Here is a 25199-nt window from a genome sequence, read left to right as displayed (position 1 = left end):
GTTGGCCACAAAAGCCGGAACTGAGCTGATTCAAAGCCTTGGCCCAGGAGGCCATGTGCGTAGGGTCCCAAGGTTCTGGGCCACTCTCTACTGCTTTCCCAAGCCACAATCTGAAGCCACAACCTGGGAGCCAGATGGGAAACAGAGTAGCTGGGCCATGAATAAGCGCCCATTATGGAATTCCAGTACATGCCAGGTTAGGATTTAGTCAATTAGCGATCATGCTGGGTCTACAAGTATTTTTTGAAAAAGCTTACGTCAGGCCCAGTGTGATGGCTCAACTGACTAATCCTCCAACTTCAAGTGCTGGGATCCTATCTGGGGACTAGTTCATATCCCAGCTGCTCTACTTCTCATCCTGCTTCCTACCTGTGGCAGAGGAATCGGACGAGAATGGCCCAAAGCCTTGGGATCTTGTACCTATGTGGGAGATTTGGAAGAAGCTCCTGGCTCCTGGTTTCAGATCAGATCAACTCCTACCGCTGTAGCCATTTGGGGAGTGAACCAATGTATGGAAGATCTTTCTGTCTCTTCTTTTCTCTGTAAATCAGTCTTTCCAACACTAATAAATTAAATCTACAAAAAAAAAGTATGCCTTAAGGTATAATTTCATTCTAGTTCCAGGGATGTAAGCAAAGGAGACTCAGAATAATTCAGTGGAACCGGTGGCACAGGTTCCCATAAATGAGGAAGAAATAAGACTTGGAAATTATTTTTTTTAAGCTTAAGATGGTGGTTCTTCCAATATATTGTGTTGCCTCTTCTTACTGTCATTCACAAATCACAACTGTAACACTGAGTCATCAAGGACATTGGAAAGATTATTGATAATAGATGTACTCATATTTAAAGTTTCTACACATCAAGATGGAAAACAATTGCATCAAACAGATGTCTACATGTGTACTGTGTATACAAATCAGTACACACACGTACGCATCCAGTGTGTGAGAAATAAAGCAATTTAGTGATGCAGATGATGTGCTTTCTAAAAACACAAGAATTGATATTTTTAATGGATTTTGGATAACAATTACAGTTCTAAAGTTCTTTTGAACATAAATTGAGTCATGGAGGCATCACAAAGACCAAGCTGAATTTTTGCAGCAAAATAAATTGACATGGATTAAGAGTACTGAGAACAACGATCAGAAATCCAGAAGACCTAATGAGAGGAAAGTGCAGCAGATGGGGCATTCTGGGAATACAGAAACAGACAGAGCCCAGGGAGCAACCAAACACTGCTGAATTCTACCAACACTGATGGGCGACAAGAGTTTCAAGTTCTTTCCTTTCCTTCACTGTAACTCATATGGACCCTTAGTTTATTCTGATTAAATCTATGAAATAACAGAGTACTCTTTGTGGTTGCTTCCATCTTTTCAAGTTTTAACATGTAAAGATTTTGCCAAAGGGTTGGCATTTCAGAAAACACAAAATTTTCTTACTTAACTTTCCCAGTTTATTTCATGTTTTATCTGTGTACATTCGAGTCCAAAAAGTGTTGTTTCATGATGTCTGAAAAAATGCAAAATTTCCCTTTTCCATCCATTCCTAAATCTTTAACTTTTTCCACTTAGAGATCAGACACTGGAAGGACATGTTTCCTTAATTGCCCTGAATTCCAGGGACATTCTTATAAAATCAAACAGCAAAACAATTTTCAATTTAAGATCCTAACATCAGCATTCATTCCATGTTCACACAAAAAACACAGATATACTGAAAGGCTTTCAACTAATCCTCTTAGGACTTCAAGTTATTTGATCTTCTAGGTTAAAGAATAAGGACAATGTACACAATTCCAATGATTGTGCAATAAACAATAAAATAATTTAATAAGTAAAAGATTAGCATTAAATTAATAAGCTTACTGAACTACAAAACAAAATCGTGTAAAGTTTACTCTTCTTAAGACTAGCATACGGGGCCCAGCATTGTAGACTATCGGGTAAAGTCCTTGCCTTGAACGCGCAGGATTCCATATAGCTGTTGGTTCTAATCCTGGCAGCCCTGCTTCGCATCCAGCTCCCTGCTTGTGGCCTGGGAAAGCATTCAAGCATAGCCCAAAGGCTTGGGACCCTGCACCCTCACGGGACACCCGCAAGAGTCTCCAGGCTCCTGTCTACGTATCGGCTCAGCTCCAGCCACTGAATCCTTTCCCTTTGGAATTTTCCAGATAATATTTTCTGAGCACAGCTGTCCTCAAGTCAACACTACAGAGAGGAGAAACTTTGGATGGCATGGATATGGTCAACATGTGGCAGGTTAGCAGTGCAGAATGCCATCTCCTCATTGTTGATAACAAATAACCTCACCAACTGCCAGGACTTAACACAGAGGTTTTCAGATTTCTTTCCTAGGATAATACACAAATTCTTAAAATTTGAATGCTTTTCAAAACCTACGGTATTAAGCAAACAAACAAAATGATGGGGGAAAAAAATCAATGTAGCTGGGACCTCAGCCAGTAAAAACAGTCTCACAGTAGGGACGGAAACAATCACCCTGAATATGAATCAGTGACAATGATATTATGCAAATCACAGAGCCCCGAGGAAAGGGGGAAGGGTCAGTCGTGGGGTACATGCGCTGAGTCACTGCCTAACAGGATGGAAGGATACTTACACAGGACACAGGAAGCTGAAGGGAGGTGCAACCTACGATCATTCATCTTCTTCATACACTAAAGCTATAAAGCCATTTGTTCTGAATTTACAGACCTTGATTCTGTATTTAATATTAATATTTCAAGCACTATTAATGGTTGCATTCTATAATTTTTATTATTAAACTCCATAGAGAAATTACAGCCACGTACAGTTAACCATAAAACAAAATTACATAAAATACTGTACAAAACATTTTGAAAATATTCATGAAAACCTACCGCTTATACATAGTAGGCATTAGATACATGCATTTCATAGGACTTTTACAAGTAAAACATTGAGGAGCTGTACAGACAAGAGTTAGCTAAAATACGACCCTAAAGCTGAGAAATACAAATCTGCAAAACAACCTTAATACAATTTTAAATATCTTTTTGGTAAATACTTTGACTTCCTGTGCAGAACTTAAACATATTGTTCAATTCCGGGTCAAAATGAAGTAACCCAAATATGCACTCTGTTATATAAAAGGCTCAGTGGATGAAATTACAACTCTCTCTAATAAGGTCCTTTGAAATCCAACACTGGAGTAACTTAACAGCCAAATTATTTTTCTCCTCTCAGTGCTGATTGAGCAGTAAATAATAACTAGGGGGAAAACAAATATGCAGAATAATTGTTCACACCTCTACTTGAACTTTTAAAAACGAGCCTGATTCACCAACATTAGCCCCAGTGCAAATGCAATGATTTCATCAGCCTTTGCTTACATGGTAGACTGGGTTGAGAAATTGCACACAAATGCATCTTTTCCTGTTTTAGTGTTGGGAGCGGGGATGAAAATGCTCTTTGTGTGTGTTCTTGCCCTGATAAAGTGCTTAAACTCTCTGAAGTCTCCATTTTTGCATCTATATATATAAAAAAAAGGACTTAAATGATGCAAAGGTCCCAGCCAACTATAAAACAGATATGCTAGCCCCCTGCATTAAATTTGACAATATGAAAAGTAAAGAGAACGGGTTAAGTATTTACTGTGAAACAAATAGGAGTGTTCTTCCTCTACCCTGGATATAGAAAAACCATGACAGGCTCTACATCACAGGTAATCTTGATAAAATCATCAGCTAGAGAGGTATATACAGTCTATTTTACTATTTTGAAGTCCTTGTCTGCCTTTCCACATCATTTCTGTTATGACAGAGTCATATATTAGAGAAAACATTAATAAAGGCAAATGAACAGGGTGGAGAACTGAACAATAAGGCATGTTCCCAGCAGACCTGCATCGCAGTTAGATTTCCAGTTCTGGATCAGACTTTCTGGGCTTGTTCTTGGATCACCTAGTTGGGTGAGCTCTCATGTAGGTGGTAGTAATGCCCACCTCAGCAAATAATTGTGATAATTAAATGAGTTAACATACTTATGTCTTATTATCTGTACACACACTTGCAGTACTCAGAAAGCTTATCATGACTCATGGTATGTAATACATAAGCGTTAAATGTGAATCCTTGGTGATCTGAATCCAATGATTATCAATTTACTCTCCAAGTGAGCCATGTACTAAAGGTAGAATAATGAAAGCAAAGCATAGTAAGTACATAAGGTTTGTCCTTTGTTTTTTAACTTATATGTTTCTCTGCAATGCCCCTTCCATCCCTTAATTCTAGTTCTAACATGATTTTTTTTAACAAATTAACCCTTTTATGGGAATTTGCATCCAAAAGAAGTTTAGACAGAAAAATGCATACTTACAAGGAGTTGAGAAGTTGAGTACAAAAACTTTTTAAGATACTATCAGATAACTGCAGTTTGATCTTACTGTCACATTTGACTCAATCTCAATCAGTGCCTTTTTGTTAGAAATGCTCTTATGCAAGTAAAACTGAGTGAGCAACTGCTTCCAAAAATAATGAAAAGCAGAGACACCTGAGATGAGAGGCATTCCCACTAACCGCATAAGTGGTCTTCTCTTTTCATTAGTTTTGAAATAAAAACCAAACCCAATCAAATAAATAAATAAACTTTCAAAGTCAACAGTCTTCAGTCTCAGTGAGAAACATGTTGCTTCACAAAACACTGAAAATGTCTTCATAATCTAACTATTATATTGAGGTCTAGAAAATCTTCTATCATTTTTAAACTGTGATCACTACAAGTCTTTATAGTGGTTAAACCCTTGATACTATTTCCCCATCTACTTCCTGACATTTTTAAGCAAAAGCACTTGGCTCTGTATTACTGAAACAATGGATTCCATGAAGAGAGCACCCTGGCACAGAAGATACACAACACCTCCAACACTGCCAGAATTGCAGTGTTCCTCTCAGTCATGCCATCTTCCTTCTGTCCTCCACTAAGCCCCAGCCCTCTTATGTAGCAACTTCAGTTTATTATTCACTGGGTCTTCCCATACCTTGACATCAGCTGATCACAGGCCTCCACCGCTGAGAGAAAGATGCACCTTTCAACTCTTACTCTACTTCCTTTCCTGGAACTCACATGCTTTCTCTTACTTCCTTATTACTTGTCCGTATTGAATCTCCGAGGTGCCTTTTCTTGCCACAACTCTTTTTTTTTTTTTTTAAGATTTATTTATTGGAGCAGTAGTAGCTCAAACTCCAACTAGGCACTATAGTATGGGATGCAGGCATCCATTCTGTTTCACTTAAATTGTCAGATAGTAATGACCAATTCCTCATGAAAGTTAGCTGGGTCCTTGGCTGGGAAAACAGAATGATCCTGCTCTTTCCTTTGTTTTCCAATATCTTCCTGTTCCCTCTTCAATTTTTTTCCACTTCATAGACATGGTAGCTGCCTATGTTCATCTTTCTGCTGCTCTCTTGTTTCTCATTTTAACAAGACCTTTAGGAAAATACTGTGCTGTTCCACATGATCAGCCTAGACATCTCAGAGCTTCACTAATGGCTAGTTTGACACAACCTCAAAAGTCCTAACCTGAAACACATCTTTTGCTTTCTTTAATATTTGTTCCTACATTCTACCAACAGCATCTCCTAAGCTTGAAATTTTGGGTTAACTCTTTTATTTCTCCATGTTTACCCACCATCACCCTCTTGCTGACCCTTCTGCATTAATTACCAAGTAAAGTTCCTTTTCATGCACATTTCACTGATTTGTTTTCGCACTGTCCAATTGTCATATCCTCAACTTAGGCCAGGAACTGGCAAAGCAGAACATACAATTTGCTTTCTTCTTTTGTAAATGAATTTTTCCAGGATATAGCTGTGTCCGCTAACTTATTTATTGTCCATGCCTTTTTTTTTTTCACACTTCAAGAGCAGAGGTAAATAGTTGGGACAAAATTTTATTATCAAAAGTTCCACAAATACTTACTTTCCTGCCTGTTATAACAACAACAACAAAAAAAAGGGATTGGCAGTTTCTGGTCAAGCCCCCTTCCTTTTTTTTTTTTTTTTCATGAATTCAAGGCCCCTTGAACTAATTCCTATCTTAATCCATCTTCCCATCATATAATTAATCACCCTTAAAATATCATTCTGAATACATTATGCTCTTGCCAAAAAAATGTAAGTAGCTTCTATTTTGACCAGTTGAACGTCCAGAAAACAAGGCAGAATCTTGCACATTTCTGAACATGATGTGATCATGAGCATCATGCTGCCATTCAAAGAAATGAAAATGCGTCAGTTTGGCTTCAGAACTTTTTTTAGTATAGTATCAAAACTTTAGAAGATTTCCCACTGCTGCTTCTGGTACAATAATTCTTTTTTTTAATTTTTATTATGTTTTAATTGGAAAGGCAGATATACAGAGAGGAGAGACAGAGAGGAAGATCTTCCGTCCGATGATTCACTCCCCAAGTGAGCGCAACGGGTCGATACTATGCCAATCCAAAGCCAGGAGCCTCTTCTGGGTCTCCCACGCAGGTGCAGGGTCCCAGAGCTTTGGGCCGTCCTGGACTGCCTTCCCGGGCCACGGGCAGGGAGCTGGAAGGGAAGCAGGGCTGCCGGGATTAGAACCGGCGCCCATATGGAATCCCGGGCGTGCAAGGCGAGGACCTTTAACCACTTGCGCCACCGTGCCGGGCCCTGGTACAATAATTCTAATCCATGCATACTGACTAGACCTACATATCGCTTTGTATGCTATCATCTCTGAATCTTACTTTCTGATATTTCCCTCAGTACAGTTCCTCTTATGCACACAAAAATTCGTAACATTTTGAAAGTCCCAGTTAAGGTGTCACTTAACCTATCCTTAATTCCTTTCTTTAAAAATACTCATTTTCATCGTACCTGAAAGGTAGACAAAAACAGACTATACTCAAGTATCTTCTATGTGCTTGCTCACTCCTCAAATGCCTGCAATACGTTGGAAAGGGTCAAGGCAAAGCCACTCATGAAGAACTCGAGCTGAGTCTTTCATGTTGTTGGGAGAAGCCCAAGTACATGATCTATCATTTGCTGCCTCCCATGTTACACATGAGCAGAAAACTAGATTAGCAGCAGAGGACATCAAGATCAGGAAGACTTGAACTAAGCCCTTGAACAGAAGACACTTTAAGATAAGGTGTCCCAGCAGCAGTTTCCCACTTTGTCAAACACCTACCCCTTCTCATTCTTTCTTCAATAAATCTCCCTATTGCTGGCATAATATTTATTATTTTGTACTGTCACCTTGATTGAACACTACTTGTTATTCTTAGTAACTTCAGCAATGTTATTTGTTTTCTTGTTAAATTTTGTATTATGTTGTTTATTCCCTAGTCCCTCGATGACACATTGTGACATGTTCTACTAAATGTACATGTAAGTTATTTCAAATAACATGTACATTTATAAAGAGCTTTGAAAACAGATGCAATATACTTCAGTGGTCCTTGACTCCACTCCATCTTGTTCCCCCACAGAAGACACCTTCATTTAGTGATGTGGCAGTATATTTTTAATGTTCACAAAAACGGAAGAGGGGGTTGCTACTGACATCTAGTGGGTAGATACCAAAGATGCTGACAAGCACTATTCAACTTTAAAACAACCTCCCACTACAAAAATTATTTATTTCAAAAAGTCAATACTGCTGTTTGTAAATCCACAATGTAGATCAATTCTCCAACAGTGTCAAGGTGCCTAGAAACAATCTCTATAATATAGTTATACGAGGTCTCCTCATAAAACTTGTGGAAAATGGATCTTATCTTTTAATCCCACTTTTCCATGAATGTTTTGACATCCTCTGAATAAGAATTCTACATACAGAGTGAATCAGTAAGAAATGTTGGGGCAGGCATTTTGGTGCAGTGGGTTAAGCCTAGTCTTGGAATGCTTGCATCCCATACTACAGTACCTAGTTGGAGTTTGACATCCAACTTCCTTCAGGTGCACCTTGGAGCAGCAGGTGGTAGGTATGATAAGTACTGGGGTCCCTTTCACTCTTACATGGAAGACCCAGTTACAGTTCTGGCCTCTAGGCTTTAGACTTGCCTGGTCAGAACTTCTGTAAACATTTAAAGAATGAATTAACAGAGGATTCATGTTCTATTAAATGTACGTGTAAGTTATTTCAAATAACATGTACATTTATAAAGAGCATTGAAAACAGATGCAATATACTCCAGTAGTCCTTGCCTCCACTCCACCATGTTTGCAGAATTGGCTCATTCAGTTATGGTGGTCGAGAAGTCCTGGGAGAGGTCATCGGTCAGCTAGAACCCCTGGATACTGACAAAGGCCAGCAAGGCTAAATCTGTGAGTGATGGTGGATGCCAACTCTGAGTGTAGAAAATCTATACTTGGTGCATTCAGGTTCACATATTAATCTTGTTTGGAAACACCTCACAGAGGCTGGCAGTATGGCACAACGTGTGAAGCCATTACTTATAACATCCCATATGGGAGTGCTGGTTCAAGTCTTGTCTGTTCCATGTTTAATCCATCTCCCTGCTAATTTTCCTGAAAGTTAATGAAAGGTGGTTTGAATACTTGGGCCCTTGAGACACATGAAGGAGACCTTGATGGAGTTCATGGCTCCAGGCTTCAGTCTGTCCCAGCCTCAGTTGTTGTGGCCATTTGGGAAGTGAAATCTCTCTCAATCTCTCTCCCCTTTCTTCCCTCCCTCTCTCCACTTATCCCTCTCACCTTGCCTTTCAAATGAATAATTTAAAAAAAGACAAAATATCTGCACAAGTACATCCAAGAATAATCCCTTCCAAATCTTCAGTTCCCTTGATCCAGTGAAATTGACACAGTCTTAATCTGTTAGCAATCGAGCAAAGGAGCAAATAGTATTTTAATATCTATTCATAACTATATGCTGTATCTTTCTGTTCTGATAGAGATGAGCCCAATAACCAGAAATAGCATGTAATTTTCTTTGAAGGATGTACACAGAGAGTTTGTTGCACGTGGCAACATACTATGGTATAATTTAGTGATCATGGGTGTGATGAATATAGGATCAAGCACCTATCTACTTAGATTGTCTTTAAACTCTAAATTCAGGGTGTCCTGTACTTACTCCTAATATATCTGTATCTTAACCAAACTCTCTTGATAATTTCAACAAATATTACTTCCCTAAATGTCATCAATATCTTGCTTCATGAGTTCCAGGTGATCACATGTGGCTCCCCAGTATTTGCACTCCTATCACAGATAACAGACAAAATCTAATCTGTCTTTCTTCGTTTACATGGTTCACACTTTCTTACTGATCTGTCCAACCCTCCATTCAGTGCCTCAGCAATGCAATCTTCTAGTCTTGGGGTCCCACCACCTGCCCCTGAGTCCTCCTTCTCCATCATCTTTCCAGGAGAAAATGAAATCCAAAGAACTATGCAGAGACTTTCATCGCCTCACCCTGGTAATATGCACCTAACACCTCCTCTGGCATTTCATGGACAGAACTGGGTATACGGTCCTGTATAAACCTAAGAAATGTGGGAAGTGTTGTCTCCAATGCACCAGCAAGAAGGAGTATGGAGCAGAGTTGATGAAAACCTGGCACTGTGTCTGTCCAAAGCCAAAGCCAAACCCTCATCTGCATTCCAGCCTGTTCCTCCAAGACAATCCAACTCAATTAATGCCATTTCACCTTCCCACGACTCAGTATGACATTAGAAGTCACCCCGGTCCTTTTCTTTCTCATAACTCACCATCAGTATATCAGTGAGTCCTTTCACATTCTACCTTCAAAATAAATGCAGTATCCCCCAACTTCTCCCTACCTCCACTACTAATTGTCCATTTCTCATCTAGATAAAACAGTTACTAAGGACTATTCTTATCATTATCATCTATTTTCAAAGTAAAATCCAAAACTCTCTTTAAAAACTTAGGTCATACCATGTATTCCTTAAGTGCACACTCTTCAACTTGTTTTACATGTCATTCAGAAAAAACGCTGAAGCTCTGAGAAGGCCTCCATCTTCACATTCCCATTCAGGTTGCCTCTGGGTTCATGTCTGCCTTGCTCTCTCCTCCACTACCACCAGCACCTTCCTTGAACAAGCCAGGCTTTCTCAATCACTGATTCCTACATTGAATTAACATTCCCAATGCACTCATAGACACGTCCACTTGCCTCCTGTTAGACGTTGCACTTCTTCTTAAACAGGTTCTTCCTGGCTATTGAAAAAACGTAGCTGTGAGCAGAAGGCTTGTGCTCTGTGCCTGACTTCCATTTCTTGATAATGTGGAACCACAGAGGCAGCACTGATAGTTCAAGGTTCTGCTACTCACATGAGATCTGGACTGGGTGCACTGCTGTCATTGGAGGCATCTGGGGAGTAAACTAGAAGATAGCACCCTCTCTCTCTCCTCTCTCTTTCATGAGTAAGTAAATAGGTAAACAAAATTGCACATGTACACATCACCCATTGACCCATCCTAGCCCCAACATTAGGCAGTTCCCCTTCTTCTATCTGGTTTCTTGAATTTTCTACGTGCATTTCCTATTATCTGACCTACTTTATCTGTTCACTGTTACTCTCCACCTCCACTACACACAAGCGCCACAAAAATACTAACACTTGATTTTGTACATCAAGCAGTATTAACATCTAGTGCCATGCTTTAGCTTTAGCAGTGATCCACCAGTACATCCTGAATAAGTGATGAATGAGTTTTCAATTTCCTAATGTTATTTTAACAGAACAGAACTTGATGTAATATCCTATAATCCTATGTGAAAGTCAAGTTGGAAGAAGGAAGGAATCGCGTTATATTTCTCTTCCAATCCCTAGTTCAGGATAGTTTCTGGGTGAGATCAAATCATCTTTAAATATTTGTTCAATTAAATCTGTTGAATTAGCATTAAATGTGTACATATTTTGTTATCTTTTAGCTGGTTGTTGGCATATTTACTAACAAAATTGTGCTCTTAATTTATAGTAATGGTGGAATAATTTACATTTTTCCCAGAGCAATATTTGGAACATTTATCTCTGTTTAAATAAACTCACATCAAGTTAAATTTTACTGCATACAATAAGATACCAAAGGTACTGAAAGTTATGAAAACCATTTAAGATGATCAAAGCTGATAACTGGTGTATTCCAGAACAGTACTACAGGAATTCCTATCCTATGGACACGACTTCCCAGCTAGTACAACCTCCCAGTAAGAAACTTAACATCGGCTTTAGTAAGCTTTCTTGATACTGACGCGTGACACTCTGCTACATGGGTTTTTGGAAGACCAATTACATGAGCCACATAAAACACCTAGCATGATGCCTACCAATGCACAATAAGTTCTTTCATCAGCTCCATTTGCAGCATACCTTATGCAGCTATATTCATTTTCTCCAGTTCTTAAGATTGCTAAGCATGAAATAAATTTATTTCTATTATGAACAATTATTTCCATTTTAAATATAAAGCAGAATTATATTGCTCTGAAATGTGTCACTATGCCACAGGCCCCTTCTCCACTTAGCATCAGACCACAGTCAACAGTAGAAAACTGTATTTCCTCTCCAAACATGTCTAAATCCCACTCAGTCACAAAACATATCCTCCTTCGCTATATATCATAAATATTCTCACATTTGTGCAAACATTTTAACAAATCAATTATCAGTCACTTTAGATTATCATAGAAGACAGGAATGGAATACTGTTATGGATCTCACGAAATCACAAAACATACTAATTCAGTTATAAATTCTTTTTATATTTAATGCTTCTATTTTGTAAATTTATAATTTAGAAACTCTTTTTATACTACAGTAAAGCGAAACTCTCACAAGCAATATGGAGTCAACAATTTTGAAACTGGTTCAGTTTGAAGCAAAATTTCATACAGCATAGATATAGAGCAATCAATTGGAAGATATAAAAATAATGTGTTCTAAACAGCATTCTTTTTATGAGTTTAAAAGTCAAATTCTTCCTAGCAAATTTAGAAACTGAAAATTGAATTCCAGAAAAACCCAGAAATTACTGTTGATTGTCTGTATCCATTATCAGAGGGCCTGTCTCAAATTTCAGCTCTGCTTTCGAAATATCCCCATACTGGTGCACACTGAAGGGGGCTCTCCCGCGCTCTCTCGCTCTCTCCCACCCTTCACCCTTCCTAGCTTTCAAATAAATAAAAAGGCACAAGTTAAAAAAAAATGAAAAATAATTTCACTGTATTTCAATCAAAATAAAATATTTTGAAATAACACTACACATGCTCAAATTTAGAGTACCCAATAATGAAACAGTAAAAAAAAAAAAAAAGAACACAGGATTTTCATAATTCTACTTTCTCAAAAAAAAGAAGTTAAACTATAGTTATTCAAATAAGTATATTCTAGCACAGTGCTTAAACAGGCAAAGATGACTTATCCTGAAGTCCTCTGACCTTATGATAATTTTGATGGCATATCCAGTTTCACACAAGCCTTCTGAATGGCTCCGAGAGTAGCACAGGATTCAAAGTCAGGTAAGTGAGTATACACAAAGATGTCACCATAGAATTGATAACAACAAATAACTGAAGAAAAAAATTTTGTGATGCTCTAAGGAAAGACAGTAAAGAGACAACAGGAATTTAAAAGATTACATGTCCTCAGCTTATTGGTGGGTATACAAAGTGTACAAAAATATATAGGAGTGAAATTGACATGTTGAGATATGTTTATTGCTTATAACCTTATCTTATTCATGCTGAACAGTGGTCTTCCTTTATTTTATTTGTTGTTTATTTAGTAAAACATCAATCTTGTGACTATAAAGCAAGTTAAAGATGTCATTGCAAAAATTTAAAAAGAAAGGAAGAGGAAGGGAGAGCGGAAGAGAAATATTACATTCTTAAAGTTATATCTATGAACTATATAAAATTTGTTCTATTTATAGAACAATACAATAGTTCTAAAGATTTAATACAAATGTTAAATTTGCATGTCTGGCATAAGCCAATAAGTAAAATTCATAAAAACACATATATGTGAATTTTCACAATGCTTTTGTAATACATAATATGTGATACTGATAAAACGATTGTGAATTAATTAACAGTTCATTAATCAAAACAATGTCACCAACCATGTAAGTGAATAATACAATAACAATGCTGAGTCAAAAGAAATATCCAGGCAACACATAATAGGAAGGCAATCCTGCTGTGAACTGCAATGCATTCATCTCACTTGGTCTTACTGAGTATCTACCCCACATTGTTTCATTTCATAACAATGCTTGAAATTGATAAAGCAGATTATTTTCAAACCTTCCACTTGGATTGTAAATTTAATCCAGGCTCAAGTTCATTTGATATTAATAAATTATTAAATCCATTTTGATTGCTTATCTCTCAAATTTTTCTAGATCTTCTCAGAGTGAAAAATAACAGTCAGACCTAATCCAAAAAAAAAAATTAACCAAAACTTTTCTTTGATCATATGCAGTTAACAATTAAATGTAGTTGTTGAAACGTGTGCCGAATACAAATTCATAATTCAGTAACCACTTTGAAAGTAACACGTTGGACTTTTAAAATTTAATCAGGTTATTTGCACACTTGCTGAAAGTGCATAGAATTAAACATCAACAAGAACTGTGTTAGAAGGGAGGGCAAAAAAGGGAACACCATCACCACTGCTCTTGAGTAGTTTAAAATTGAATGGAGCAGCAGGCAAGTAAACAGATAGGGTTTCAGCACTGTGGGTAAGTGCTGGGTTAGACATAAATGCCAGAGGGTTAGGAGAGCACACTGTGTAGGCCCCTGACCCAGCACCACCACCCCCACTCAGCTGACTGGGTGTTCCAAGACACAATCTCTTGGCTATAGGATTTGCAACAGCACAGGAACCTCAAAGAACGTGGGAGACTCAGGGAACTGAGAGACATCAGAAGCAAGAATGAAAAAGTAAGCAAGCTTTAAGTCTTGAATGTTTGCCTACTCACTTGAGCAAGAGAGGACCTAGGAAGGCTAGTAAGCAGAGTGGTAATCTCACTGGTTACGTATGGTAGGGCAACAACTCCAGCAGCAACAGAAAGCTAAGCAAGACAGCCGATAGATAAAACCCCAAAACAGGAGCAAAGAGACCAATCCTGAGGGAGACTACAATTCAGCATGGACAAAATGTTGTGATGATGGAGGATGGAAAGGGGGCCACTCCCTGTTTTCTCGTGGAACTTTCTCAGCAGCTAATGATGTCAGTCACCAGGATGGATCAAGTAGAGAACAGAAAGAAAAAAAAGAAGTGGGTGAAAGGAAAGCTGGTAAATTCAGCATTCATCTGCCAAGTGTGTAGGCCTATGAACTTCCAGATGCCAGTGTCCACCAGATAGGCTGGACAGGGGAGGATGAATGGTCAAAGAACACATGAATGCCTGAGATGCTTGTCGTAACAGCTGGCATTTATGAAGCATTTAAGTGAGGCATGTGCAAGCACTCCAGGTAGCATCTATTTATTATCTTCTCTACTCTATCGATGAGGAAGTGTTTGAATAATGTATCCATCGTTGTAAGGTATTAACCTGTAGGGGATGCCTGATTTTACAGTTCAAACCCTACCATATTATGCTGTTATATGATGCAATATCAACTACAGGTATTAAGGCCAGATAAAATAGGGTTCAGCTATAATCTTTGCTATTTAACTACTATGAAATCTTGACACATTCCAAGTCACAGTTTCTTCAGCTATGAAATACTGCAATTAATATTATATTGTAAGGATATGGCTAAAATAAGAGAGACTGTATGGGGAACACGCATATAGTTCATGAGCCATAAATTGCATCTCCTGTCTCATACATTCCCTGAGAAATAATTCTATTTAAGGTAAAGTAGATATAACCTAAGTAAATTTCCTTTTATAGTATTATTACTAACCTAATTCCACTCATATTTATTCTGTGTCTTAACAACGACTATCACACTTTTTAATATATGACTATATCCCACAAAATTTTAAACCAAAGATTTTATTCAGACAGAAACCATTTCAAGGCAAAGGGGTAATTTTCTCCTTTTTTTTTTTTTTTGGACATTTCCACAGAAATGAATGTTACAGTAAGAACACCCCAAAAGCAATCAGGCAGGCTGATGTCAAGGAGAGAGCTATGGACTTGGAGTCAGAAGCCCACTGTGAATCTCAGCTCTGCCCCTTAGCAGCCACATGTCAACAGAGGCGCATCATATCACAGCTCTAAGCACATAAGAATGAGACAAATGTGTTGAATCATTTACTCTTAATATAAATTCAGTAAGCAGACTTAAGCTAAGAAGTTCAACAGGTCACATTCTATTTCCACTTCTCTGGATTTTGTACAGTAGCATCACTGTAAACTGTTAAAAACAGGGTTCTTAAGAAAGAAGCAAACTACCTGGTTCTAAGATGTGCGAACAGGTAAGATAAATATAATGACTTACTTACAAGTTCTAGACTTCATTGAATGAGAGGTGATAAAACATTTTGGGTAACGATATCGTGAACAAAATTTCTTTCTAAAATATATTGAGTGAGCATGTGTGTTATAGTAAAAGAATTCAATCAGCTGTTTGATTTGATGACACTTTCTGCTTTAGACTGAAGGTTCCATGCTCCTAGAAATCACTCAGTTGATGGTACTACAAAGCAAACAAGTTAGCCACCCAACATTTTACACACACACACACACACACACACACACACCTTTAAGCATCCCTCTGCATATCAGAACAAAGTACCAATTACCACAATGTGAAACACAGGGCATCTTTAGCTACTCTAATATTCAGTAATTTTGAAAGATTGTTACAATTCTCCTGCCTCTTTCTTGCATTATTGCCTGTTTAACTAAAAAAAACTCAGGTAATTTTTCAAAACAACATAGCTACCACTTGATAGATTTCACAGTTTTATAGCATTAAAATCATCACTTTTCAAATATATAATGAATGAAACAAGGTATAATGAAATTCAAATATGGTTATGCCCAGCAAAGGTCAAACTATATGACCATCTTGTTTTTAAATAAAACATTCCCTGGAAAAACACAAGGTTTAGGTATAATGGCAAATATGCAGAAGAACATATATTTGTACTAAAACATTAAACCCATCATAAACATTCTTTCTAGGGCCACATTATTATCACAAGTATCTTATCCTCCTTTGCATGAGGGAGACATGAGATTCTAAAGTCAAGACATAATCATACATAAGCAGGGAACTCAATCCAGGGCTCCCATGTGATTCGCAGAAAACCACCTCCTTGAGCCGTCACTTGCTGACTCTCAGGCCCAAACCAGCAGGAAGCTGGAGTCAGCAGTGAAGCCAAGGTTTGCTTTCAGGCACTTGACTATGGGCTGTATTCAGCCCATCACCAGCCTCCAGCCCCAAAGCCCATCTGCAGGCTGTCACAGGAGCAGTGCTTTGATTCTATTCTCCGTGAACTTTTTCTCGTACCCATACACAAGCTAATAAAGAACAGCATTTGTTTGTAAAATATTTGTTATATCGTCTGATTGGTTACATCATCAGCTGCTGTGTACAGAAGAGCTTGGGAGATGGTTTCTAGAACCATGCCCAAAGTGGAGGAAACTGCATGCTCTAAAATTGCATGCTCTAAAGAATGAATGCCAAGGTGACTGTACTAACAAGCAGGAGGAATAGTCATAGAAAGCCTTTTCCTGTGCGCAATTGGAACTTTAAAAGGATCATCACACATCTAGTGAATTCTCACGCAATACATCCAGCCAAAAAAAAAAAATCCTTTGTTGAGATTTGAGGCTTTTGTGTTTAAGATGAGTAACAGCCATGCTGACCTACTTTTTATCCTGGCTTCAGATAGCAAGAAATATCTAGTATTCGTAAAATAAAACATAATGAAAGAGGTATACCAAATTGTCAAAACATTAACACAATTTCAACAACTTCATCCTTTCACCACTGGTTTTTTTAAGCACAAAATCAAGAAAGATATCAAAATATGAAGTAGAAACAGCATGACTCTCCACTGTCTGTTTTGTTCTTGAAAGAGAATTTAAAACTCAGCTAGAAATTACTTCACCAAAAAAACCTTTCTTATTAGAAAACATATTTTTGAGTAACCTAATCACACCTTTTTCCATCAAAACTGGAACTGAATTCAGACTTACTGATTGCTCATTTAAGTCCTGGGAGTCTTCCATGTGGTTCTCTCACTCTCCTGCCACTCCCACGTAGAAGCAGCGTCCTTCAATTGAAAATGGACTATCTAAAACAAAAAGATGAAATAAATGGGAAAATGTTACCTTTTTTAGTTATTTGTAAAACTGCCAAGATATACCAAGATTTAGTATGATACCTGATTATTTATGGAAGCATTTTAAAAGAATAAAATCCATTAGTATTACTACCATGTCTGATGTAAAAATAATCTTGAAAATAATACCATGGCAAGTTGGTATTGTGAACCTACTCAGGAATCCTGTAGAGAGACACAAACTAAAAAAACCTGAAGGTAATATGAAGACATAGTGTAAGGTGAATAACTGTTGCACTGTTTTGCTAATACAGGCTTATTATCAAGCAGCTGACAGACTAAAAATTAAGAAGCTGCCTTTACAATTCATTTTTTAAAGCACTTAAAATAAATTGAGCAAATTGGACATTTGTTGTGATGACAGCTTTCTATAATGGGAAAATTTGTATTACAAGGTAACCATTTTCCCTTCTAAGGGTTATGTTTTAAAACATACAAGTAACTTAAAAAGAACAAAGACAAAAATACGCAATAAATAAAGAGGAATTTGCAAATAAATATGGGTAGAGGACTGGTAAATAACCTACAGTTAGACTAGCACTTAACTACTTTTTAAGAAGGTGATCTTGTTGTGGCGTGATGGATAAGCCTGCTTTTTTGCCATCCCATATGGGTGCCAGTTCAATTTTGAGCGGCTCCCCTTCTGATGCAATCCCTACTAAGGCACCTGGGAAATTGGTGAAAGACAGAGCTCCAGGCTCCTGGCTTTGGGGTTGCTCCATTCATCGCTGCTGAGATCATTTGAGAAGTGAACCAGCAAGTGGAAAATCTCTTTTTCTCTCTCTTTTTCTCTCTCTCTTATTATGAATTACAAATAAATGAAGCTTTTAAAAATTGTCAAGGAAAATCTAAACCACCCCTACCTCTCAGGGTGGGCATTACAGAAAGCTAGAATATGAAGTAGAGCCAGAACTCAAACCAGACCCTCCAATAGGGAGGTAGGCCTCCCAAGAAGCTTTTTAAATGCTACGCTGAATGCACATGTCCTACACTGTAATTTTTACTTTGCAATACAACAAGAAGAAAAACAACATTGGGAGAAAAAACACTTGCTAAACTGTAATATTTTAACTTAAAAAAACTATACAGATATTTAGTTTATTACATATTTTCCTGCTTAGTTGACCAAGTAATAAAACACATTTACAATAAAATGAGCATTGATTCCAGTTAACCCTGTCATTTACTTACAATCTAGCATGTTGTATTAGGTTCCCAGGAATATCATACCAAAATACCAAACACACTTTGAATGAAAGAAATTGATTCTCATAGCTTTGAAACCTAAGTGATAAGTCAAGGCTTTGGTGGGTTGGGACTTCCAGGTTTCTGATGGCTGCTGTCACTCCTTGGAATTTGTTGGCCAGTAGCTACATCGCCCCAGTCCTAGTCTCCATCATCAAGGCTGCTTTCCTGCCTGTCTCTTCCAAGGTCTCTCTCTATTTCATTCCCCCTCTCTGTGTGTACACATGTGTGTCTGTCATTATTGGTTATCGTATTTACAAAGACTTTATTTACAAATAAATTCATATTCATGCATCTTTTAAAAGGCAAAATTCACCCATAACATGTACACATCTATATACACAGAAAATAACTTTAAGATGAGAAATATCTTTTAACATGTGAAAACACTTAAAGATATGAAAATACTTTGTAAGAGTTTGGCCCCATATGTAACACATCAATTTAGTCACCTATGCTCCCATCAGTTAGACACTGGGAGGAGGCAACAGGTGATGGCTCAAGGAACTGGATCCTTGCTGGGTTGAATTCCTTACTATAGACTTCAGCCTGGCCCAACCTGGGGCTGTTGGAGGTACGTGGGGCGTGAACCAATAGGTAATATCTCTCTCTCTCTCTTTCTCTCTTTTTCTCTCTCTTTTCCTCCCCTCTCTCCCTCACTCGTTCCCTATCTTTTTGCTGATACAAGCGTGTATGTGTGCTGTTTCCCCGTCTGCTCTTTTTGTCAGCCTCTCAAACAAGAGAGCATTTGTTTTAAAGCAGTGATCAAGATGTGAATGTATTTTTTCCCAGAAAACCTATCTAAGAAATAAAATAAACGTGCTGATTATCGGAACAGAAGGGTAACTTTCCAGAAGGACCACCATTTCAGTGTGCTGTTGATAACTCCAGTGAAACTAAAATTAAGACTTCAGGATAGATGTCAGAGCCTAAGGGGATTAAGCAAAAACAAGCCTTTTCTTGGTTAACTACCAGTTCAGAGTCAATTTAATGTCCCAGCTGGAGAGTTATTTGCATCAATGTCCCATGTTACAACATAATACTTTGCTTTATATTTCCTTGAAATTTAGATTAATTGTTACCTATTTGACTTTTAATGGTAACACGAATTTCTTTCTTTGCCAAACACACTAAGGTACTAAAATATTATGAGCCAGTGATTTTATATTATTGAGACAAGTAAAACTACCTAGGCTAATTGCAGACACAGTATTATTTTACATCATAATAGAGCAATAGTTGTTATGCTAAATCCTTTAACATTTAGTTCTCACAAATATATGAGAAAAGGATGAGAACCCGCTCCAAATCAAGTAAGAGAAGTATTACTTCATCATAAAGATATAAAATTAAAGAATAACAGTAACTTCATGCTGTTTTATGAGGCAATAAGGTAGTACCCAGCTCTATCTTCATACCTTTACCCTAAAAAAGGTGAATTTCAAGCAGAAATAACAGCAACTTAGCCCATTTCGCGTTAGGTTAGTTCTTCTGCAGTTATGTTTTCAATGCATAGAAATTCTTTATAAAACAATTCCAGCATTTTCTAACATATTGGTCACTCAATACCATGTCAATTAACTTCATGTTTTAAATTTCCATGTTTTTTCCTGCTGTTGAAGTTGTGTAGTGGCTTTTCATTGAAGGGATTGATATTCTACTAGCTCTACTTTCAGGCCAAGGATGGTCTCTCAATGAAACTGTTGAATTTACCTGGATAATAAGATGCTGGACTCTCTACATGATCCATGCCCACAATGAGGGAATCATGACTGGTTATGATGTGTACTACTGTAACAATATAGAGGAATCCAATATGGGGGGAGGGTTTGGGGAGGGGCTGGAGGAAACCCAGAGCCTATGAAACATTGTCTAAAATGCAACAACAACAACAACAACAAAGCATCAAAAAAAAAAAAAAACTATTCCAGGGCCAGGCAGGTGCCTTGCATGCGTCGAGTTCCATATGGGTGCCAGTTTGTGTCCTGACTGCTCCACTTTCCATCCAAGCTCCTTGCTTGTGGTTTGGGAAAGCAGTAGAGGACCCTGTATGCATGTGGAAGATGCAAAAGGAGCTCCTGACTCCTACTTCAGATAAGCTTAGCTACAGCCATTGTGACTACTTGGGGAGTGAACTAATGGATGGAAGATCTTTCTCTCTGTATCTCCTTCTCTCTGTGGATCTGCCTTTGCAATGAAAATAAATATATCTTAAAAATAAATAAAGTCTGTATCTTAGCTATACACTTCTGTTTCTTAGAAAATCAGCATAGATCAATTCAACTTATTGTATAATTTAAATACAATTTGAACTTCTTACTGAAAAAGTGTGAAATGTCCAGAACTCAAAATTATCGTTTTTAAAAGATCTAGTTATTATTATTTGAGACCAAATTACAGAAAAAGAAGAAGAGAAAATTTCTGTCCATTGGTTCACTTCCCAGATGGCCCAAACATGTGAACTAAGGCCAGACCAAAGTCAGGAGCAACTTCTGGGTTCCACGATGTGCAACAGGGGACCAAGCACTTGGGTCATCCTTTGCAGCTTTTCTTAGCAGTGAACTGGATCAAAAGTGGAGCAGCTGGAACTAGAAACATTGCCCATACAAAAAGACAGTATCACACACGATGGCTTTATCTGCTACACCATAATGATGGCCCCCAAAATGAACATGTATTGTGTCATCTCAGCACTCAGAATATTTTGACATTCAGATTAGGTGTGCTTGATGGTGAATTCCATGCTAATGTTATAAACCCCACTCCCAAAAACACTGAAATCTGAAATACTTTTAGTTCTAGGCAGATAAGGAACAAACAATCTGTCTATGAGATTGATATACACAATATCAAGCCAATTCTTAGAAATGAATAATGGCACTGTGGTCAGGTCTGAGTGACAGAGACAGCTTAAAGAACAAAATGTGAAAGGAGATTTCAGAGTTTGCAGATATTCTGTGACTTAGATTTAAATCTTCTAATCAATGTTCATTCAAAGTGGGATTGTCCAGGCATATTTCCCCTGGCTGAAGAAGAAAAAATGTGCAAGGATGACAACAGAAGCCACACATGGAGTCCTACAACTCTAGATGATTTTGGGGAGGTCCACATCACATGTCAGATTCAAGCACTAGCTCTGTTTCTCATGCCAGCAATGAGAATTCTGTGAATGCGTTCCCTGGGAAAAGGCTGGTGATGAATCATCATGTGCTTAGGTCCCTGCTATCTGCAATGGGAGACCTGGAGTGAGTTTTGGGTCCCTGGGTTCAGCTTGGCCAAGCCTTAGCTTTTAATCCATGGAGCAAATCAGTGAATACTAGTTCTCTGATTCTCTCTATATCTCTCTCTGCCTGCAAAATAAAATAAGGAATAAATGTCAAGTTCTACCAATATATCGTAGGGTTCACTCTAATCTCTCCATAGTTTTCTCTGCACTGCAGCCACTTGAGTTCCACCCATCATTGCCCATTACCTGGAAAGGGGTACTGGCTTCTTAATGGTCTCCATCTTTACAGTCCTCCTCTCTGGACATTACTTTACACAGGACAGTAGCCAGAGTAACAGTTTCTAACATACATTATCTGACTATTCTCTTTAAACTCTTCTCAGCTTTACTCCATCTTGAGGATGAAACAGAAATTCTTTCATCGGTCCTGACAATCTTTGGCAACGTGCAGCCTAAGGATCTGCTGAAAGATGCCCTTAAGGATCACCGGAGATGATATGGAATGTTTTGCTTCTGGAGGCGCTTGCCTCAAGTGGGATTTCTCCCATCCAAGTACTAACCAGGCCCGACCCTGCTTAGCTTCTGAGACCAAATGAGATGGGGCGCATTCAGGGTGGTGTGGCCATAGACTCAAGTGGGATTTCTAAGGTGAGGAACAACTCCTCATCCTTTCTGCAAAGGCTGGAGTTCTTCAAGGATCATCCTGGAAGGTTTAAGGTACATTTAAGGCCATGACTACTTCTTGACACAATGAAAAACAAATGGACGAGGAGACAAGACTTCTATAGATCATCCATAGTTCAATTATCTAGCACACACTTGGAGAAGTGCTGCCCATACTTCTATTTCAGTCTATCTGGAAGCCCTGAGATGGATAGAAGGGTTCCTGACTATTTTAACCATGATCTCTACTACAGTCCTTAGATGGTCTCTGAAGTATCTTTGTATCTATACATCAAATTATAATACTCAGAATGGTTAAAATATTATTTGAACTTTTGATTTTCACACTGCAACTAAATTTTACAAGTGTATTTTCTAAAGTATTCAAGTTTGTTTGCACAGGTGGTATATATGAAGCTATGGCAAAATATTTTTGAAACTGAATTCAAAGATAAATTTATTTGGGTACATAATTTTGAAATTCATGCACAGAAAAAGGTCACAAATTCTTCAGAAAAAGGTCACAAAACTATGTATTGTGAAAAATTATGCATGGCTTACAAAATGCTTGCTCTGAAATAAACCCACATCGTAGTCTCATTTTCCGTGAACTTTTAAAAATACCCTTGTGTATCTATTACATATATGTGTATTAAGTTTAATCCATGCAGTATGGTCCCCAGATCTTCTACAGTTGTACAAAACTTTTAATCCAACGATGCATCTTGATGAAGAAATGTGCCTCGAAAAATATTCTTCAGGGGCAAAAGCTCTGGGATACAAAACTTAGGAGCTTCTCACAGACATGCAGGAGAACTGATTCATAAGAAGAGATGGGAGGGAGCTGACCCAGAAAGAAGAGCCAATGTGTGATGGAAGAACATCTGGCAGGATGGAAGCGCCTGGACCTTGTTACCCAGGAAGTCTCGCTGTTTCCTCTGTTCTTCCTGCTGCTCAGCTATCCAACTGTTCCTTGAGTTTCTTGAGTTTTTCCTGTCACTTTCAGTTAAATATTCCTTTTTAAGCATACTATCTAACATAAAAGTGCACTTGAGCAGGAAGTAGAACGATTAATATTCTCGTCCATTACTGAGAAATTCAGCTCTGAGCAGCCACCCGAAAGGGCAGTGCTCTACAGCTCCCATGCACCTACTCACGTGCACTGCCTTCCACATTTCATTCTTGGATCTTTGAAGCTGGGTCAGATTCTGGTTAGTGCCAACTGTTCAACAGTGTGCCTGAGAGGGAGGTCAATGCCACAAAGAACGTCTACTCCAGTTCCATGGCCAACTGTCCAGGGAGGTGCGAAAGAGCATTCTTTTACTGCACATACGATTCGCTTCCACGTCCATTGAAAAGGAAACGAGCTGAAGTGTCCAAGAAACAGAGCTAAGTGAACAATAACGAGCACCTTGCCTGGCTTCAAGCTCCTTAAATGCAGCTAAGACATAAGCTAGATGCCGAGCTGTGTCTGAACTTATGTAAGGACAGAGCATGGAAACTGCAGAATTGTTTATTCAATAGCCACATATAGTATATGAGTAATAATCACGTGGTAAGCAACTCTCATATCAAAAATGTGCAAGATCAACCTCATGATAATACTTTGGGTAATCTGTGATAAACTGATTTGATGACAAAAATCTGCCTCAAAGCAGCGATGGTTTTTACTAAGCAAATGATTTTTACTAAGCAAATTCGAAAAAGGTTTTCTATTTTGTTTTCATTTGCAAGTTGTCGATGGCTGGCTAGTTACCCCAGAAAACACAGAAGGAGTTATTAAAAGTGCCATTAAGACACGTGAAAGAATTCTGAAATCACAAGACTTTGTTTCGTCTCCAGATACTAAAACAGACTACAGGCCAGTTTTCTTGTGCCTTGCTCCTCTTGTTTCTCTCCATCAACACTATTGACATTATTCCAACAAGAGATCAGCACACACTGTGGTGGTTCAACTCACTAGCCAGCCTACAGTCTGGCAAAAGAGGAAACATTTGTGCTCTTTCAGACAATGTCTGCCTTCTTCTTGCTCATGAATCTCTCTTCCTCACAAGCCAGAAAATTTTCTGATGAAGAATGTGACTATAAACAGTGTTTAACATACATGTAATATTGTTATACCACTTCTGAGAAAAGTACACTATACTGTCAAAGAACTAAAGAATAAATCTCCCACCATTTAGCATTCAGCTGTTGTTACTCTAGAAACACAAGTTTTTGCTAAGGGGATTATAAATTTAGTGAATCTAATAGAATTCTTGCTTTACCCTTATATAACTACATGGTCAAAGAAAAGTTAATTAACATCTTTAAATATCATGATATTCATCCATAAAGTAGAGATAACAGAAGTGTTTGCATTGTATTTTGCTAGGATCAACTGAAATAGTGTATTCCTACAATACAACACCTTTATATTTGCATTTCTGCTTTCCATATACTGAATTAAAACATGTGCACATTCTTTGCAGCATGGTAGACTATTACTCATGCAAAATGTTACACATATGAGCCATTTCCAACTCTTCTCAATTATGAATATCTCAGTGATCAGCGATTTCCAGGAGCTGTACTAACAAGCTATATTCTAACAGCAGCCAGTCACTAGCCTTCTTCTAATTTCCGGAACTCACATAGTTTCTAAAAATGAATGAGGCCCACAGGTGTTGTAACCCTTCCTGGTCTGGTCTGTTAGGATCATCTCAGAAAAAGTTTCTTTGGAGATTCCTCCAACTGAACTGCTGAT

The 25199-nt window shown here is 38.0% G+C and overlaps 1 protein-coding gene across 2 annotated transcripts in view; it reads right to left on the bottom strand.

Annotated features, from left to right (window-relative positions):
• EYA4 (EYA transcriptional coactivator and phosphatase 4) overlaps positions 1-25199 on the bottom strand; it is a 260900-nt gene that overhangs the window by 212731 nt on the left and 22970 nt on the right. For both annotated transcript variants that reach the window (XM_040965420.1, XM_040965421.1), the window contains exon 2: positions 17174-17271. In XM_040965420.1, the coding sequence (XP_040821354.1) occupies positions 17174-17206 (33 nt within the window). In that variant the 5' untranslated portion in view covers positions 17207-17271. The remainder of the gene's footprint in view (positions 1-17173; positions 17272-25199) is intronic.

This window comes from Ochotona curzoniae, unplaced genomic scaffold, assembly GCF_017591425.1.
Source record: "Ochotona curzoniae isolate NIBS_2020 unplaced genomic scaffold, NIBS_Ocur_1.0 scaffold_3890, whole genome shotgun sequence".
Lineage (NCBI taxonomy): Eukaryota > Metazoa > Chordata > Mammalia > Lagomorpha > Ochotonidae > Ochotona > Ochotona curzoniae.
This window is presented reverse-complemented; position numbering and strand designations above follow the sequence as displayed.